Genomic DNA, 15,321 nt, shown 5'->3' with positions numbered 1-15,321 from the left:
GTATTTCTCCATCTATAAAGAGATCTGCTTGTAGATACCTCGCTTCCTTTCTGTCTCTCCCCACTATTCCCTCTCTGCTTCCCTCGCTGCGGAGTGTCTCCTGCCTCTGTCTCCTCCCGCAGCCCTACTAAAGAGGGTTAATTACCCCGTCCCTCATTACTGTCGTCCCAGCCAGAGGAGTTTCGGTTCCACATATTCAATTACGAGCCAACGTGAGGCTTGTCCACGAGCGAAGATGGCGTCTCAGCCAAGTTTAACTTCTAAGGAACCGGCCTTTTGGAGAAGAGGAGGGCGGGAGAGGCCCACGTAACGCTGCCTCTTCTGGACCAACTATGTTGGCTCATTATGGCTTCACTAACTCCCTTTTAAAAGTCTTAGCACGGAGGTGGATGCCCCTGCCTAGGCCTTGTCCAATCTTGGGCTCTCCTCCGAATCGAAGTTTCCCTCCGCGGCTGATAAAGCGGAGTGTGTGTGTGGAGTGGATGCGGGCACCGAGGAAATTGGAGGATTGCGAATTGCTTCAGGGGGTATTTGCAAGTTAATGTTGGGTGTGGTTGAAAAGGAGAAGGGGGTTTTGGGTCTTTAGCAAATTTCTGCTCAGGTAACTTGTCGGACCTGGACTTTCCCCTTTCGGACCCTGTTTGCTGGTTCGGAGTTTCCAAGTCCGGAAGATATGATTGGAAGATTTGAACTGAGGGAACCGTCTTGCTGCTTATTTATCTTACTCCAGATTGAAATTTCCGGTTTAGAGAAACAGCTTTCCCTAGCGTGTGTTTAATCTATGGCAGAACCTTACTTTCATTAGTGTCTTTATTATTTACATCATATAATTATGTTTCTACCTACAATTATAGTTCAGATCTAACGACTTGAGACTTTTGTCAGTAGTTTTAAAGTGTTGCGAGTACTACAATATTATAAATTCAAGGGGTATAGGTAATGTTTGTTACGTAAATGTAATATACAGAAATAACGATTTGCAGGAGAGCATATGGAGACACTTCGCCTCGTAAGGTTTGCTACACTGTTCGTAAGATATGTCACACATTTGGATCTTAAGTAAAACTTAAGATCCAGTCTCGATTAGCCTCTAGGCCTTCCAGATGGCGCAGTGGTATCGGCGTCGCCTTGTAATCAACGGGTCTCGGGTTCGATACCCGGTGGAGGCACATAGTGGTTCGAATCCCACTTTAAACTGTAGGTCCATTCTCGATTAGCCTTACTGTGCATAAAGTGGACTTAGAGCACCAAGTCAATCAATCGATTAGCCTCTACAAAACGTAAGGTTTGCTACACTTTTCATTGGGCGAAGTCTCTGTTAGACTGTAGATAACGTTGATATCAATACATACTTTGTCAAATTGGCATAGTGCTTGAATTAGTAATATTCATTTTATGGTTAAGGCAAGGGATTGTAGGTTAGAATCCAGGTTAAAGGATGGTTGAATGTTCTGCTCTAAAATTAGTTCAATCCTAACGTGCGTAACCTAGGAAGGGAAGGCACAAGGGCATGAAATATTAAAAATATAGAAAGTTCAGTAGGGCGTTCCCTATGACGTAGTGGTAAAGCTGTCGCCTTGTAATCAAGGGGTCTAAGGTTCCATCCATGATGAAGATACGTTGCACAGTGATTCGGATTCCTCTTTAAACTATAGCTCCAGTCCTGATCAACCTATTTGTGCATAAATTAGCCTTAAACATTCTTATCGAGAAAATGTAAATCTGATTCCTCAAAATGGGATATTTTATTACAGTAAATATATATTCGGACATATTTAGAAGTATGAAAAAGTATCTGGTTGTTTCCATAGAGGGTACTGGACTCCTTAAGGTGGTATTGTGACATATCCATTACTTATAAAAAGCATTAGATTAATAGTGGTTTGAGGACATTAATTTACTGGACAAAATCTATGCGATTATTGAACCAGGAAAGATGAGTGCCAGAATGGTTTTAGAGTGAGGTAGTGAATTCAAATTGGCTACTATTCTTGAAACAATGCTCAATTGTTGTTCTTCCTCTTCCAGATCCACCCATTGTTGCGCTAAGCCTTGGAAGCACTCTGAACCCGGACGATATCAAAGAGGGGGACGACGTATACTTCGAGTGTCACGTGAAAGCGAACCCACCAATCAGGAAGCTCAGCTGGCGGCATAATGTGAGTACAACTACTTATTTGCTTGCTTGTTAATGCTGCGATTGTAACCAAATTTTCCAAATGTGCAACAGTACCCTACATAGTTGGAAATTCAAGACGTTCTTGTGCGATACTTTGGACTTCAGCACACGCGGATACGAACTGGAATACACGTTTTCAAGAGCTTTGCTCATAAGTAACCATTCAACTGAATTTCAAGAGTTCATAGAAGTGGCGAATTTTCAATTTTATTGCAGGGGATCGTTTCTGTGCCACGATTACTATCATTTTGCAAACTAAGAATTTTCATCTCTGCAAATAATTACGCGGTTCGGGGAACTTTTCAGGGGGAGGCTTGATATCCGATTCACGGTTTTGCAAGTATTCCTCATTTCCAGAAGGTGAAATCCTCCTTTAACCCCCCCCCCCTTACATTTTGAAGGGCTACTGTTCCATCAAATACATTATTGGCTACAAAATACCAAGCACAAATTGTTTATTGCTGGACACTCTACAATCCTTTCACAGGGCTCATCGGGTACAATGTAATCAATAATGCTAACAATACAAATAGGAGAACAATACTTTTGTCTACCGTAACAATAATCGCAACAAAGCTCCATATAAACTCTCATATTAAATTTGTAACTTTAAGACTTTGTCTGTAGTTTTGTTACAATTAACGTTCCGATGAACAAAAAAGCATTGTTACTATTTTGCCTATTAAAAGCCGTGTGAAAGCACTGGAAAATTTCCAGCAACAAATAATTTGTGCTTGGGATTCGTAGTGACTCATTTAAGGACAGTAAATAAATTGCCAAACAATTAAGAATAAATTGTGGAGGACTAATTTATAGGTCCATAAACTTTAGTCCATATTAGTTCCCTTTTAGCCTTTTTAGTTTATCCCAGTATCCTTCTTGATGAAGAATTTGCATAGCGAAATGCAAATTTACAGGATTTATGACCATTTTATTAAGTTTAATACACAGAAAATCGTAGGCGAATTTTGATGTACTCTTACGGTAGACCTGGATTGGCCATAATAAAACATAATTGTTGGAGAAGGTTGGAACTACCAACTAGTTCGTTGTACAAAGATAATTTATTCAATACCTCACTCCATATGTATAAAGGCATCATGCTGAATTTACTTAGTAGTAATTTTATGATATCTGATCTTAATATCATAACAAAGGGATAAATAAGGAAATATCCCTTATTATACGTTTATGTAATGCTTTAGGTTGTTTGATGATGTGGAGTTGTTTTATTTTACTTCCCTTTTCTGCACTTTTAGCTAATCGCAAAGATGAGGATGAAAGGTGATTAGATGAAACGGAAGAAGGGAGAAACACAGAGGAACACAAAACACGCCAGAGCCTTGATAGTCTACACTATGTGGAAGCGAGGTTGACATTGAGTGTCCCCGCAGAGGGTCACCCCTCACAGTTTCGCTCCTTTTTTTTGTTTTTTGGGGGGGCAAAAGCTGTCGCATTTGAAACTCCGGCATTGTAAGGTATTGTTTGTTCTGAAATAGTGCGCGTTGCACAACGTGTTTGAACCACAATGCCTGTAGTTACACCTTAGGCACACAGTTTTTCCTGTACGTTCAGTTGGGACTTTTCCGCCTCAAGTCAGAACACCCGAGCGGAGATTCGTGACAGAGATCCACGCATAGTTAAGCTTCCACGCGCCTCACGCACCAGCCCCCCTTCTTTTCCGAGTGTACGCAAATTGCTGGAGTTAAATCATTTTATGGAGATGAAGTTGCTCGGTTGTCGTGTGTTTCCTCCACCTTCTGCCTGTATACATGAGGTTTGCCTTCTCCGCACCCCCTCCGGAAAGCAGTTCTCCCATCCGACTGAAGGAGACGGGGGTGTCTTCTTTCCCACTTCACATCCCCTGCTCTGCTCCCCCAAGAGAAGGTCGCCTTCTGTCTTAGTCGACGAATGGGGTAAGAACTACTCTTTGCTTCTGGTTCTTAATAACTCCTCTCAAGGTCTTCCTGGAGGGGAGGGTGGGTCTTGGAATTTAGTATTTGTCGCGGAGGGGGTGGAATCGTAGCGGAGATGACTGAGAAATATCTTCATCAGGAACAGTCTTGGAGCACCTACAGCCATTTCTAACATCTTCTCTTTGGACTTTGGTTTCATCAACCAACATCGGTTCCCGCTGCAAGGTTAACTCGTCTCTAGAAATTCCAGAGTAGTAGCTAGAGATTTCAGTTCCCACTGTGTGAATAGAAATTGAGGTTCCTTACAACGCCAAGTTCCTGTTTGAGGCAACTGTTATTCTTCTAGTGTCCAACCATCGAACTCTCACCTTCCAGACCAAGTTAATCTGATGACTAAGGATATGATCTTCCATAATAGGAGTGTTTATGGAGTCCAACCAAGTTAATCTAATGATTAAAGATGTGGTATTGTATAAGAAGAGGGTTTACGGAGTCCAACCAAGATAATCTAATGATCAAAGATTTGGTCTTGCATAAGAAGAGGCTTTATGGAGTCCAACCAAGTTAATCTAATGATTAAAGATATGGTCTTGCACAAGTAGAGGGTTTATGGAGTCCAATCAAGTTAATCTAATGATTAAAGATATTGTCTTTCATAAGAAAGGGTTTATGGAGTACAACCAAGTTAATCTAATGATTAAAGATATTGTCTTTCATAAGAAAGGGTTTATGGAGTACAACCAAGTTAATCTAATGATTAAAGATATTGTCTTTCATAAGAAAGGGTTTATGGAGTCCAACCAAGTTAATCTAATGGTTAAGCATATATTGTCTTGCATAAGAAGAGGGTTTATGGAGTACAACCAAGTTAATCTAATGATTAAATATATTGTCTTGCACAAGAAGAGGGTTTATGGAGTCCAACCAAGTTAATCTAATGATTAAAGATATTGTCTTTCATAAGAAAGGGTTTATGGAGTCCAACCAAGTTAATCTAATGGTTAAGCATATATTGTCTTGCATAAGAAGAGGGTTTATGGAGTACAACCAAGTTAATCTAATGATTAAATATATTGTCTTGCACAAGAAGAGGGTTTATGGAGTCCAACCAAGTTAATCTAATGATTAAAGATATTGTCTTGCATAAGAAGAGGGTTTATGGAGTCCAACCAAGTTAATCTAATGATTAAAGATATTGTCTTGCACAAGAAGAGGGTTTATGGAGTTAAACCAAGTTAATCTAATGATTAAATATATTGTCTTGCATAAGAAGAGGGTTTATGGAGTTAAACCAAGTTAATCTAATGGTTAAACATATATTGTCTTGCATAAGAAGAGGGTTTATGGAGTACAACCAAGTTAATCTAATGATTAAAGATATTGTTTTGCATAAGAAGAGGGTTTATGGAGTACAACCAAGTTAATCTAATGATTAAATATATTGTCTTGCACAAGAAGAGGGTTTATGGAGTCCAACCAAGTTAATCTAATGATTAAATATATTGTCTTGCACAAGAAGAGGGTTTATGGAGTCCAACCAAGTTAATCTAATGATTAAAGATATTGTCTTGCACAAGAAGAGGGTTTATGGAGTCCAACCAAGTTAATCTAATGGTTAAGCATATATTGTCTTGCATAAGAAGAGGGTTTATGGAGTACAACCAAGTTAATCTAATGATTAAATATATTGTCTTGCACAAGAAGAGGGTTTATGGAGTCCAACCAAGTTAATCTAATGATTAAAGATATTGTCTTTCATAAGAAAGGGTTTATGGAGTCCAACCAAGTTAATCTAATGGTTAAGCATATATTGTCTTGCATAAGAAGAGGGTTTATGGAGTACAACCAAGTTAATCTAATGATTAAAGATATTGTCTTTCATAAGAAAGGGTTTATGGAGTCCAACCAAGTTAATCTAATGATTAAAGATATTGTCTTTCATAAGAAAGGGTTTATGGAGTCCAACCAAGTTAATCTAATGGTTAAGCATATATTGTCTTGCATAAGAAGAGGGTTTATGGAGTACAACCAAGTTAATCTAATGATTAAATATATTGTCTTGCACAAGAAGAGGGTTTATGGAGTCCAACCAAGTTAATCTAATGATTAAAGATATTGTCTTGCATAAGAAGAGGGTTTATGGAGTCCAACCAAGTTAATCTAATGATTAAAGATATTGTCTTGCACAAGAAGAGGGTTTATGGAGTCCAACCAAGTTAATCTAATGATTAAATATATTGTCTTGCACAAGAAGAGGGTTTATGGAGTTAAACCAAGTTAATCTAATGATTAAATATATTGTCTTGCATAAGAAGAGGGTTTATGGAGTTAAACCAAGTTAATCTAATGGTTAAACATATATTGTCTTGCATAAGAAGAGGGTTTATGGAGTACAACCAAGTTAATCTAATGATTAAAGATATTGTCTTGCATAAGAAGAGGGTTTATGGAGTACAACCAAGTTAATCTAATGATTAAATATATTGTCTTGCACAAGAAGAGGGTTTATGGAGTCCAACCAAGTTAATCTAATGATTAAATATATTGTCTTGCATAAGAAGAGGGTTTATGGAGTTAAACCAAGTTAATCTAATGGTTAAACATATATTGTCTTGCATAAGAAGAGGGTTTATGGAGTACAACCAAGTTAATCTAATGATTAAAGATATTGTCTTGCATAAGAAGAGGGTTTATGGAGTACAACCAAGTTAATCTAATGATTAAATATATTGTCTTGCACAAGAAGAGGGTTTATGGAGTCCAACCAAGTTAATCTAATGATTAAAGATATTGTCTTGCATAAGAAAGGGTTTATGGAGTCCAACCAAGTTAATCTAATGGTTAAGCATATATTGTCTTGCATAAGAAGAGGGTTTATGGAGTACAACCAAGTTAATCTAATGATTAAAGATATTGTCTTTCATAAGAAAGGGTTTATGGAGTCCAACCAAGTTAATCTAATGATTAAAGATATTGTCTTTCATAAGAAAGGGTTTATGGAGTCCAACCAAGTTAATCTAATGGTTAAGCATATATTGTCTTGCATAAGAAGAGGGTTTATGGAGTACAACCAAGTTAATCTAATGATTAAATATATTGTCTTGCACAAGAAGAGGGTTTATGGAGTCCAACCAAGTTAATCTAATGATTAAAGATATTGTCTTGCATAAGAAGAGGGTTTATGGAGTCCAACCAAGTTAATCTAATGATTAAAGATATTGTCTTGCACAAGAAGAGGGTTTATGGAGTCCAACCAAGTTAATCTAATGATTAAATATATTGTCTTGCACAAGAAGAGGGTTTATGGAGTTAAACCAAGTTAATCTAATGATTAAATATATTGTCTTGCATAAGAAGAGGGTTTATGGAGTTAAACCAAGTTAATCTAATGGTTAAACATATATTGTCTTGCATAAGAAGAGGGTTTATGGAGTACAACCAAGTTAATCTAATGATTAAAGATATTGTCTTGCATAAGAAGAGGGTTTATGGAGTACAACCAAGTTAATCTAATGATTAAATATATTGTCTTGCACAAGAAGAGGGTTTATGGAGTCCAACCAAGTTAATCTAATGATTAAATATATTGTCTTGCATAAGAAGAGGGTTTATGGAGTTAAACCAAGTTAATCTAATGGTTAAACATATATTGTCTTGCATAAGAAGAGGGTTTATGGAGTACAACCAAGTTATTCTAATGATTAAAGATATTGTCTTGCATAAGAAGAGGGTTTATGGAGTACAACCAAGTTAATCTAATGATTAAATATATTGTCTTGCACAGGCCGCGGTGGCTCAGTCGGTAACGCGTCTGACTACCATGCTCAAGGTCCCGGGTTCGATCCCCGGCCGGTTCAAATCCGGGAACTTTTCTAACGGTGGAAGCGGCCCCGGCGCCAACCCAGCGTCGAATAACATGGGTACCTGGGGGAAACCCTGGGGGGTAAAGGCGGTCAGGGGCGTGATGCTGATCACATCACCCTCACTCACGACCGGATCAAGAAAGTGTGGGGCGTTACCCCCACACCCCCTATACGCCTTCATGGCGTGGTGCTATGCACAGGGGAACACTTTACCTTTTTTTTACCTTTACAAGAAGAGGGTTTATGGAGTCCAACCAAGTTAATCTAATGATTAAATATATTGTCTTGCATAAGAAGAGGGTTTATGGAGTTAAACCAAGTTAATCTAATGGTTAAACATATATTGTCTTGCATAAGAAGAGGGTTTATGGAGTACAACCAAGTTAATCTAATGATTAAAGATATTGTCTTGCATAAGAAGAGGGTTTATGGAGTACAACCAAGTTAATCTAATGGTTAAACATATATTGTCTTGCATAAGACGAGGGTTTATGGAGTCTAACCAAGTTAATCTAATGATTAAAGATATTGAGAGTTGATGGTCCAATCGACTTTCATTTGTCTACTTATGAGTTTACCTTAACTGTACAATAAAACGAACAATATTCCGCAATTAGTTAACACTATTTAGATTACTTGACAAGATTTTAAAATTTGTATTTGTTTTAATATTAGCCACAGGCATGCATAATATGTCTTTTTTTTGTAAATCTATCATAAGCATTTTGTAAGTAATTATGAACCTATCTAAAGCGCACACAACTAGACCATATTTAACCGTATGACTTTTTAAAAATGAAACAATCACAATATAATGTGTAATTTGTAAAAATTAAAATAAAGAATATTAAAAATTTAATTTAATTTAAAATAGCATTGTTATTGTTATGTAGACGTAATTAATATTCATGAAGCTATTTATTAAAGTATATAATTGTTTAGAAACAAATATTTCAGGAATTATCATTTTATTGATAGTGTACCAATACTTGATTAATAATATCAAATAATTGGTGACACTAAAATGGAGCTCTTCCCCATTGTGATTCGAGTAACTTATCTTATCATCATCTACATCATTTCATCTTTCCTTTTTCGTCTCGGTCCAATTTATCTGTACACTCACCCTTCCGCTCTTCTGTAATGAGCTTAAATTGATCTATGTTTGCTTTAAATTTGCTTTACATATCTTCTCATCTTTATTTATCTCTTTCCAAATAAGTATCACTTCTCTTTGTTTTTCAATATGTGCCTTGTCCTATGTCTAATTTAGTGTGTGTCGCATCGCGTTATTGTACCAAACCATGATTTTTCGAACCTTTTTCCTTAGTTTTTCGATCCCTTTGGACCAGGAACAGCATTCGTTATCATTTATGACGCCCAAGCTTAAATATACCCTTACCTTTTCAGAAACAATTTCAACCCTGGCTGGAAAACGAAAACTGACATTTGGATAAGGTTGAAAGCTCACTACATTACTGGGTGCTAAGTCGTTTAGCTTAAGCTTATAAATGGCCGTTTCCCGAACTGTTCTTCTTCACTAGATCGTCGCGCCAATATGTCACCTCTTCTTCGTGTTTCCTTGTGCCTATGGCGGCACTTTATAAATACATCGGTTGGTGATCATGTTGTCCGTTCAATACTTCATCCTGTACGTTGGTTTTCTGGTCTCGTGGCATGAATATTTAACACCGCTTTTTTTTCGTTTGTTGCCGTTTGTCCGTAACACCCAGGTCGCTTCGGCTTCGAAACAGGACGCATGCACACTTCTTTCGGCGTCGCTCTGACAAAAACTTGGGGAGGAGGGACTTAGATTTTTTAAGGCGCGATTTTGGATTATACAAACTGTATTTTTTATTACGTTGTATGTTACTCGACGGGGAGACAGATGCATTTAACGATGTGCATTGATTACTCCAATATTTATCCTTATAACACTACAAATAAAAATGGGGACAGGGACACTATCTTCAGTGCGCGTGTTTCGATTGGCACTACGAGAAGCCATCATCACTAATTTGAAATGAACGTTGTGGCTCCACACATTCACGATCCTCGTCCTTGTGGAGATAGTGATCAGAACCACGCTCCGGCCGTCTTTATCCCTCACGGTTGCTCTCAGGTATCCATTCTATGAGAGGCTGGATGAAGTTTAGAGTTGTCTTTTGTATGGACATGATCTGAAGAATTCGCACTTGATCTCACCTACCCAGCGGATCGAACCCAGATCTTCCCACGTAGCAGCCAGCTACCCTACCGACTGGCGCCCACCGTGGCTCGATATATATATATATATATATATATGTGTGTGTGTGTGTGTGTGTGTGTGTGTATGTATATATACAGTGTATACGTAGTGTCATACATAGTACCTCGTAGCCAGCTTATATTATGATATATAGTATGTAGCTGTTTTAAGCACTGAAAACTGTGGTTAAATTCAATGTATCAGTGCTTTGCTGTAAAATTATTCCTTGGCTTATACCGCAGAGGTTTCGGGTTCAAGATCTGGCCTTGGCGTGAGTGTACTTTGTAAGTGTCCATAAACGTCATATCACCACTAATGTTTATTGTTGCGATTAGTCAAAAGTGGCAGAAAAGCGACGTAAAATTACCTAATTAAATCAATCAATCAATCACTAAGCTTATAAGGTTTATACACTGGTGAAAACAATTAAAGGGACAAATGGTTTTTAATGCAAAAACAAAGTATAACAACGAAATAACGCCAAACGTGGCCACAATATCATCCCAGAACAAAACAATAGATGAGAAAACAAACATGGGTATAACCGCCACCCATGAAAACCAAAAATGCCAAATGTCCAGCACAGCAGCTGACCGACGCTCTGTCAGTGAGGCCAAAAAAAAACATGTCTAATAGGGCGTATGATCGCCCCGTACAGCAATACAACTCTGTCATTGACGATGCATACTGTGTACGAGGGTCCTTAACCATTCCTGTGGCAACCGCACCCACTCTTGCACTAAGGCACACTTGAACTCAGCGATGGTTGTTGGAGCTGGTTGGAGGGTTGCAATTGAGCGTCCAAGGGCGTCCCACACGTGTTCTATGGGATTGAGGTCCGGGGACATCGCAGTCCACGGCAATCGTTGAATATCCTCTGATTGAAGGTATTCATCCACCAACTGCGCCCTATGTGGACGGGCGTTGTCGTCCACAAACATGAACTGCGGTCCATGTGCTCCGCGGAAAAGTCGCACGTAGGGTGTAAGGATCTCGTCCCTGTATCGCTGACCTGTCAGAGAACCTCTATCGAACACATGAAGGTCCGTACGCCCGTCTGCCATGATGCCCGCCCACACCATCACACCCCCTCTGCCATAGTGGTCCTTTTCGACAATGTTTGAGGGCCGATATCGACTCCCCGTTTCTCGCCAGATGAGAACACGTCTTGAGTCGCTGTCCAGACTGAATCGCGACTCATCACTGAAGAGAATGCGCCCCCAATCATTATCCGTCCAATACAGGTCTCTGCTCCATGATAACCGGGCCCTTTTGTGCTGCACAGACAAAGGGATGCACACTACAGGGCGCCTCGCATACAACCTACCTTCATGCAGTCTCTGGGCGACTGTTATGCGTGAAATTGATGTCCCTGTTGCATTATACAGGTTTCGAGACAGCTGTGTTGCTGTCGCGGACCTATCCCTCTTGGTGAGAAGTCGCAAATAACGGTCTTCAGCCGGCGTTGTAGCCCTTTTGCGGCCTTGACCACGTCGGCGGACCACTGTTCCTGTCTCTGTGAACTGTTTCCACAGCGTGGACACCACATTTCTCGGAACCCCGAGGTCCCTACAACAGGTTGCCTGTGATTGGCCTGCCTCGCGTCTTCCAACTATCCTCCATCTTGTGGCATCATCTAAACGATGCCGACTCGCCATACTAACGATGGGTAAACACAGAAATTCAAAACACACGGATTGCCCAATGCTACGGTGTTTCACAAGGTACTGCGGCTCCGATCCACGCCGAGCAACTGGGTACCTCTACGCACACGCGATCACAGCGCCACCGCCGTACGACGTCATCGACAACTGCGTGGCACGGTTTGTGCGCAACACACGTAGCTATCGTCTGCTCCCTTCTTTGCTTCTCGCCGTTCCATATTTTTCTTTTCTTTTAACAAATACCATTTGTCCCTTTAATTGTTTTCACCAGTGTATTATCTGTTATGAAGAATAACTAATTTTAGAAAATACTGCTGCTAGTATTTCACTGTTCACGTCATGATGTGGTTAGCCCAGCGCACTACGACGTCAAGGGTCTCGAGTTCGAATCCAGGCATTGGCATAGGTGTTCATTTTAAGTGTCAGTTCATCAATTTTATCATATCATCAGTCATCCTCATCGTCGCGATTAGACAAAAGTGAGAAAAGCGACGCTAAATGAATCAAATAAATAAATAAAGCACGTCATCGTATTTTTCTTCCTTGTGTCTTTGTTTAAGGTTTTGCGGAGCATAAAATAGGGGTACACCTCCCCTCTGGCGCCACCTATGGCTGATAGATAACAATAGAATAAACAGATGAAACGTAGATAGATCTGATTCCTCGCAAGACTAGAGAGACAGAATTCAAGACTTGGAGACTACAGCCTCCCGAAAAGCCGAATCCGGTGACATATCTGTTATATACAGAGGACGCGAAAATATGCTCCTCCTGTACCTTACACCTGGTGGCAGACGTTGCAAAATATCATCGCAACATCTGCTGCAATTTATACCACCGCAGCGTACAAGGCGGCGGAAGACTTATCTTCTCCTTGGACCACCCACGCCGCGTCTCACCTTCTAATAACTCCCCCTACTAAATCCTGCCGAGGTGTACTTACCTGGGCTATCTATTATTGAGACCAGGGTTGCCATCTCTTGAGATTAAGATTTGGGGACAATTACAAAGTTTCGTCAAATCGCAATTGTGCTGAATTGCGATTTAGATTGACGTAACATTGTTCTAAATCTACTTTAAGTTCTGGAGAGTGTCGAGTATCTGAGTTTCCTCTCTGAGCAAGATTTTCGCTGGTTGAGCAGACACATTTACTTGACGGCTTGACGGTGTGCGCTCATTGATCAAAATAAGCCAAGAGAATGGTTCTAATGTTGTTCAAGATAAATATTATAATTATTGATTCTGAAAACAATGACCGGGTGCTTAAGAGAGAGAACAAAACCAAACATTTTTCAACAAACGTGATTCGAAATTGTTTTTTTTTTTTTCACACACTTGTACAACTTTCTAGAACTAAGGTGTATATTTGGAATAAACAATACTTTCATTTTAATACAATTACATAAAGTGGAAAATTATATTACATTTTCGTTTACTTGAACTTCCTCTGTAATTACGCTATATCGCAAGACATTATCACAAATACTTCTTCATTAGCCTTCATCTTCACACAACTTTCCTCTTCTTAATCTTCGCCTCGCGAGATCGAAACACAAAAACAATACATTGTGTTGCGAGCAAGGTTCAAGTTCGCTAAGCGAGCAAGGTACATGTTCGCTAAGCGAGCAAGGTACAAGTTCGCTCACCGAGCAAGGTTCAAGTTCGCTCAGCGAGCAAGGTTCAAGTTCGCTCAGCGAGCAAGGTTCAAGTTCGCTCAGCGAGCAAGGTTCAAGTTCGCTCAGCGAGCAAGGTACAAGTTCGCTCAGCGAACAAGGTACAAGTTCGCTAAGGGAGCAAGGTACAAGTTCGCTCAGCGAGCAAGGTTCAAGTTCGTTCAGCTAGCAAGGTTCAAGTTCGCTCAGTGAGCAAGTTTCAAGTTCGTTCAGCGAGCAAGGTTCAAGTTCGCTCAGTGAGCAAGTTTCAAGTTCGCTAAGCGAGCAAGGTACAAGTTCGTTCAGCGAACAAGTTTCAAGTTCGCTCAGTGAGCAAGTTTCAAGTTCGCTCAGGGAGCAAATGAGTAGCGCTCGCCGAGCTACGCTTATTTGACCCCCGTTAATTCTCACACTGGCCCTATCTGCATAAACGTCTGCATCGGAATTGCAATTGGCGGTAAAGATAAAAGTAGGCAAATTGTCATACACTGTTTTCAATGATTTTAATTCTACATTACATGCTGTTTTAAGAAGTGGAATTCTACTTATTGAGAAGTAGACGTTGCCTTTTGTCGATTCATGACACTCGCAATGCAGAAAAAGAAGCAATTTTTGCGAGCCACCAGGAAATTTAAATAAATGACTAGAGATGGCAGCACGAGACTTTTAAAAACTTATTGCTGAAGAAATTGAATGTAAATCGGACACAACACTACTAAAAATAGGAGTAACTAGTGCACGGTATTGCAGTATGTTGTATTCAAGCAAAATATGTATATTTTTCTAAGGAACAAAAGAATAATAGTTAATTTTGTGTAAGAGTGCGCATATGGACAAAAACTTTGTGTTTGAAAGTCAGGTACGAATCCGAGAACAGGGTGTAATATACTTCCTGATATACGTATGAGGTTACAAATTTTATCATATGCTTAGCAAGGCATTGTTGTTCATGTTATGCGTATTAACGATACTCGGAAATGAGTGTTTACGATTGTGTAACAATTCACGCTGATCGATCTATCCAAAAGTCGCAAGCGAGTTACGTTGCAGAAGAAGCAGAGAAAGATGTTCTTAGGGTGAGTGAAATTATTAAATGTAAATTTAATCATTGATTGATTGATTGGGTTTGCGTTTTAAGTCCACTATATGCACCACAAAAAGGCTAATCGGGACTGGACATACAGTTTAAAGTGGATTCCGATCCACCATGTGCCTCCGCCTGGTATCGAACCCGGAACCCCTTGATTACAAGGTGACGACTCTACCATTGCGGCATCGGGGAGGCCCATAAATTCAGTATTTTCTATTATTATTATTTATATTCGGTCATACTTTTGCTGACAAATGCCTGATGATTTTCTTTCAATTTACATTGATTTTTCAAATTTGAAGAACGGATGAGGGTCTCACATTCTATGTTGCCCAGGGTCTCGCGATATGTTGCTAAGCCAATGTCTTTTCGTCGATTTATTTTGTTTATTTTGCTTCGCTTTTCTGTCACTTTCGGCTAATCGTTAAGATGGTTATGAGCCATTCGATGCGCTAACCACTTCGCCACTGAGGGCCACACCAACACTTTTTGAAGTGGTGCACCTTAAACTAAAGTAAGGTAGGTGGGAAACGTGCTGGTGGATAGCAATATGCGGTCGCCTGCACTAAAAAAAAAACAACATCGTTTTAGGGATTTTGCATTAAGGTTGGAAACACTGCGTCAACCGGAGGTTGAAAGGTTGCCTCTTTCACGGAAGGCTTTCCGCTGTCCGCGCGTGGAAAACAACGCTGTTGGGATTGTCTCACTA

At 39.7% G+C, this 15,321-nt stretch overlaps 1 protein-coding gene across 1 annotated transcript in view; it reads left to right on the top strand.

Moving 5' to 3' along the window:
- Positions 1–15,321, top strand: part of LOC146000150 (adhesion molecule nephrin-like) — a 371,365-nt gene that overhangs the window by 279,709 nt on the left and 76,335 nt on the right. Inside the window, exon 8 of the mRNA XM_083137491.1 lies at positions 2,029–2,159. Coding sequence (XP_082993617.1) covers positions 2,029–2,159 — 131 coding nt within the window. The remainder of the gene's footprint in view (positions 1–2,028; positions 2,160–15,321) is intronic.

This window comes from Lepisma saccharinum, chromosome 16 (assembly GCF_977018435.1).
Source record: "Lepisma saccharinum chromosome 16, izLepSacc3.1, whole genome shotgun sequence".
NCBI classification, from domain to species: Eukaryota; Metazoa; Arthropoda; class Insecta; order Zygentoma; family Lepismatidae; genus Lepisma; species Lepisma saccharinum.
Note: the sequence above shows the minus strand (reverse complement) of the source record. Positions and strands in the feature narration are given on the sequence as shown.